General features: G+C 50.0%; 1 protein-coding gene across 1 annotated transcript in view; it reads right to left on the bottom strand.

The window, feature by feature from the left end:
• Positions 1–1,935, bottom strand: part of LOC101989152 (cytochrome c oxidase subunit 6C-2) — a 13,340-nt gene extending 11,405 nt beyond the window's left edge. Inside the window, exons 1-2 of the mRNA XM_005368127.1 lie at positions 1,836–1,935; positions 891–1,017 (exon numbers count right to left, since the gene is read on the bottom strand). Of these exons, the coding sequence (XP_005368184.1) occupies positions 891–1,004 (114 nt within the window). The 5' untranslated portion in view covers positions 1,005–1,017; positions 1,836–1,935. The remainder of the gene's footprint in view (positions 1–890; positions 1,018–1,835) is intronic.
• Positions 1,936–5,480: the final 3,545 nt, after the last annotated feature.

Raw genomic sequence — 5,480 nt, 5'->3', positions numbered from 1 at the left:
GAACTCACAGAGATCCGCCTGCCTCTGCCTCCCGAGTGCTGGGATTAAAGGCGTGCGCCACCATCGCCTGGCTTAAGAAAATCTTAAATAACAATATAGTCTGACTTAAATCTGACTTAAAAGGGGAAGGTATGTGAAAGAAACACTGCAGTCCACAGACAGGTCAGGCCCTGGTGGCACACACCTTTACATCGCAGCACTCGGGACAAATGTCCCCCAACAATCTCACCACCCCCTCATATCAACACAAGGCCAGCGTTAAAATACTACTTTTGTCAATTCTTCAAAACTGCCCAAATAGAGACCTGCTTGCCCTCTACCCCAGTATCTGCTCTCTGTTGGAGGCCGGAATTTATTCTCCCCAGATAGACCAAATCCTACCTTACAAGACCTCTGGAAATAAGGCCTTACAGCAAGTCCTCTTTATAGGAAATCCCGTCAGTTACATAAGACCATGTGAAGACAGCAAAAGAGAAGGGACCCAGAAGGGATCCCTGCTCTTAAAAACTGAGCGTGTGAAGCTGCAGGTTTTTAATCCCAGCACTCAGACAGAGGCAGCAAATTACATGAGCTGGAAGCCAGTCTGACTTAGCCATGGCTATATAGTAACACCCTATCTCAAAACAAAAACACCTGTGAGAAAACAACTGTCCGTATTTAAACCACTCAGCCTGGTTCTTGGATATGGCAGCCCTAACAAACGAACACAGCTTCACTTGAGGAGGCGGCGAATAGCATGGCGCCTGAGTGGCTCCTTCACACTGAAGCCCAAAGGTGGGAGGCAATACATTGAAGACGGAGTCTCTTTTTTAAAAAGTCCTTAATAGGTGTAAAAATAGGTTTTTAAAATCAACATCTTGTGACCCAAAGCACAAACAGCAAACACATACCTTATAGGCAGCAGCCACTCCCAGGGCCATGACGAAAGCGCCAACAATGTGAACCCGCAGGCGCTTGGCCAGAAGACCACGCATCTGAGGTTTAGGCAACGTTCCGGAACTCATGGTCGTGAATGTCCTTTACCCGTAAAACAACAAAAAGAAAACCTTAAAACAGGGTAAGTGAAGGACCTCTTCACGCACGACGCACCGCTTGTACCATACACTGTGACTGACCCCTCCCGCCAGGTTTCATCTTGGCCCACTCCTCTGCTGGGCAGTTCCACCATCCGCAACAACGGCCACGGTAACCGGCACCACCAGCAACCCACGACCAAAAACTACGAACGCAAGTGTCCCCAGGCAGGGAGGCGATCTGATCTCGCTACTGCTCCTGAGAATCTAGCCTTACAAAGAGAAGTCTAGGGCGACAACCCGGGGTAGGGAGACTGGAGGCGAGCAGGCGCCTCGGGGCCCAGACTCCCGGGCTGCGGCAGGGCCGCGCGCACAAGCCAGGGGCCTCCAGCTTCAATCCTGCTCTCCCACCAGGCCGACCAGCGATGTCACCGGTGCCTGAACCGGCGGCTGCTCCGCCTCGGTCCCCTCCGTAACGGCGTGCCAGGCCCCACGGGTCGTACGACCCAACCAAGGTCACCCTGGCCTCAGCAAAACACAGCGGAAGACGGGCCCGGCCGTCCACCCGGGGAGCCCCGGGGCTCTGCAAGGCTCCTCCGAGGCCCCGGCGGCGCGCACGGGCAGACGGCAGGGTCGTCAGAGACCCCGGGGCCCGCCAGGCCAGCAGCCTCCGGAGGACGCGGCGGGGACGAGCGCGGCCCCGGGGAAGGGAGGCCCGAGGCGCCGGTAGGCTGGGACGCGGGACGCATCAGAGTCCTCGGTCCCGGGACTGCCGACCCCGCAGCCGTCAACCCCCAGGGTCTGAGACGCCGCACGCCTCACCTCCACCCCAACGTCCTTCCCGGTTCACGCCGAAATGGAGAGCCTTCCCGCAGTGCGCAGGCGCACAAATCCGTGGAGGACCCGGCTACGGTAGCCGAAGAAGTTCAAAAATGTGCAAACGCGAATTCAATCGGTCATAGCTGACGCAAAAGCTGACACCTGTTTTTACTCTAGGTGCGACCTTGAAAATGAGTCTTGACTACCTCAAAAGGTTTCTTCAGTAAATTGGAAATATTACTCTTGACCCGTGTTGTGAATTTATTAAGGAATCCATAGATATTTCACACGTGAGGAAAAATTAATGTAGTACAGAAACGCACTATCTTGTGGAATGAAAAGTGGGCGCAGTGAAGACGTGGACCTGGAACTTACAGATGTCTGATAGGCAAACACGTGGAATATGCCAAAGACGATGACTCCAAAAGGGTTGCCATGGTGATTCACCAAGTCGAAGCCAAGCCATCTGGGTACTTCATCGGATGTGACGATGATTCCCATATTTATGTCTATGACTTTAATTGATTGGCAAAGTTACGCTGCAACTGTTGAAATAAAATTGTAATTTCTAGGGGGAAAATGCATAATAGATATAAGGTTACCAAGTCGAGGGAACGACTGGAGCTGTGACCAGAGGCTCGATGATCTGCACGACGACCCTAAGCTAATTGTAATGGATATTTGTGTTGGGTTCTGGGAGAAAAAAAAAAAAAAAAAAACTGCTTCAAACGGTAACAACGCAGATGATTTGGAAAGCCGACTTGTGCTTTGGGATGTTTGTCTTGCTTTTTAGCGAAATCGGCTAGATTCACAGGTGTTACTTTAGTCCGCTGAGTAAATCTACTTTTCCATGCAGGGCTTTAAACGGAGTAGACTGGTAATCCAGGAACCCTGGCGGGGAAGCACACACCAATCACAAAATCCGAAGGTGGTGTAACCCAGGGCACAGTGAAACTGGTAAATATTGGATCCCGGTTATTGCACAAATTTTCCGACCTGATACCAGCTTCACACAGGATCCAAGGGTTGGCCAAACCATGTCACACATCCCCTTGGCCACGCCGATTTGTTAGGTATGAATACAGGCCCTGCACAGGTCAATGAAACTCAGTTCTACAACCTCTGTCAAAATTAATGGGGATGGGGGATTCTTCCAGGTCGGAAAATTAGTGCAGTGAAGCGTTTTGTAAATGTGCAAGACCACAGTGCCAGAGAGTTCTCTGTGCTTACGTGGACAGAGTGTTGTTTGCAAAAATAAATAGTGTTAATAACTCACCCTTATAATGGGATTTTTATGAAATTAATTGTAAGAGTAATTTTATTTCATTTGCAGGAAAAATGGGCTCACAAAAAAAATAGTAAGCTTTAAAAATAAGCATCTAGGGACACTCGAGAGGGAGTTCTGCAGTTAGAGCATGCACTGGTCTAGAGGACCTGAATTCCGTTCCCAACACCCACATCAGACAGCTCACAACCACAGGTCACTCACAAGGGATCCACTGACTCTGGCTTCCTCAGTGCCTGAACTCACATGCACAGACCCCCCCCCACACACACACACAAACATAATTAAAAATAATAAAATCTTTTTCTTTTGTTCTTTTGTTTTTGCTTTTTGAGACAGGGTTTTTCTGTACAGGCTTAGCTGCCCTGGACTAGCTCTGAAGACCAGGCTGGCCTCGAACTCAGAGATCTGCCTGCCCCTGCCTCTGCCTCCCAAGTGCTGAGATTAAAGGTGCCACTCACATGCCAAACAGCCACATGTAACTCTTTGAGAAAGCACAGAACATTTCAATCATAATAAAATTTAAGCCATTGCTAAATAGAAGGCAGGCCAGGACTGGAGAGATGGCACAGAGACAGAAAGTGCTGGATAATGTGGAATTAGATGATGCTAAAATAGGGAGATTACCCTTATCCATGGTCCCTTTGCCGTGCAATATAATTCAGGAGTTAGCAGGTAGAATTTTTGGGTGGTTGATGCCTACGGTTAAGAGGTGCCATACAGCAAGTATTTCTACTTTCCATTTAGGCACACGGTAAGGTTTATTTCCTGCCCCGCCCCTTTTGTAGTGTTGGGAACAAGCCTAACACTTCTTCAAGGCTGGGTACACCCTTTACCTCTGAGCTACATCCCAGCCCCTTCTGCTCCCTTTAAGGTAGAGCCGTCTATAACTTCCTTGACTGTGACCTCTGAGCAGAGGTGGCATGTATCATTTCTGATAGAAGCTCTACAAGCCTGTGGTAAAGCCATGCCCCTGCCTCTGCTGTGTTGGGTGTATGGACTGAATGGAGCCCTCCTGGCCTGGGCCTGCCTCCGGACCCGAGTGAAGCCATGCTGTGAGAGGGCTATGTGGCGTGTTACCCCACAGAGGGTCAGGGGGTGCTCGGCACTCATTCTAGTTTGGTCTGCTTGTCAACTGGGAACAGCCTGGGGTCAGCTGAGGAATAGCCGATGCCACGTTGATGCAGAGGGACCCAGACCACTGTGGGTAGCAGCAAACCTAGGCCAGGGGGGCTGGGCCGTGTAAGAAAGCAAACTGAGCATGAGCCAAGAGCAAGTCAGCAAGTGGATGTGAAAATCCACTGATAATGGGTAAGCAGGGTCTTACAGAGACACCAGAATCATTGAGCATCACCTTATCCTCCAGGTTAATGCTGTAGGACAATCCTGTGGTTTATCCTGTCAACTATATTTTAAATAAACACTGATTGGCCAGTCGCCAGGCAGGAAGTATAGGTGGGGTGACCAGGCAGGAAGTAGAGGCAGGGCAATGAGAACAGGAGAATTCTGGGAAGAGGAAAGCTTGGTCTGTAGTCGTGACCCAGACAGAAGAAGCAAGATGTGACTGCCCCGCTGAATAAGGTACCAAGCCACATGGCTAACATAGACAAGAATAATGGGCTAATATAAGTTATAAGAGTTAATAAGAAGCCTGAGCTAATGGGCCAATCCGTTTATAACTAATGTAGACCTCTGTGTGATTTCTTTGGGACTTAATGACTGTGGGAACTGGGCAGGACAGAAAGCTCAGTCAACAGGTTAAAGACAAAACAAAAGGTTGAAGCTTTTCCCTGGATTCACGGTCTCCCGAGGCGTATCTCTGGCCTCCAGAGGAGGTGTGAAGAGGCCCTGAGTCTTAAAATGGAGCTTGCCTTATGCCTACAAGATCTGTGTGTGGATCTAAGAAACTCTAGATGTTTGGGTACCTTTAGGTGTTGAGGGCCCAAGGCATCAGCTCCCCCAACATTTATGGTGGGACACAGGACTCCCCTAAAGCTTAAACGTGGATCAGGGACAATGTTCTCTTGCTACCAAAAGGGCTAAGCCACCACCTCCTGTTCCTATAAACCACGGGCAGCTCTAGGAGCCTGCAAACCATGCTCATTCTCTTTGCAGCCTCTTGTTGATCCCACGAGAAGAGCGTGGACTCCCATTATCTGGGATGGACCGAGGGCTGGAGGGAAGGAAGATGGCAGAAGCAGAGCTAGGAACTAGAGCACCAGGCTCCAGGCACATCCTGCTGTATGAGAGCTGGAGAGAGAACCTCCAGAAACACAGATCTTGGGCTGAGAGATGGCTCGGTGGTTACGAGCACTCACTGCAAATTTACATCACCGGCAGCCTTCATTGGCCTATGAGGATTC

This window comes from Microtus ochrogaster, unplaced genomic scaffold, assembly GCF_000317375.1.
Source record: "Microtus ochrogaster isolate Prairie Vole_2 unplaced genomic scaffold, MicOch1.0 UNK29, whole genome shotgun sequence".
In the NCBI taxonomy this organism is placed as follows: domain Eukaryota; kingdom Metazoa; phylum Chordata; class Mammalia; order Rodentia; family Cricetidae; genus Microtus; species Microtus ochrogaster.
Note: the sequence above shows the minus strand (reverse complement) of the source record. Positions and strands in the feature narration are given on the sequence as shown.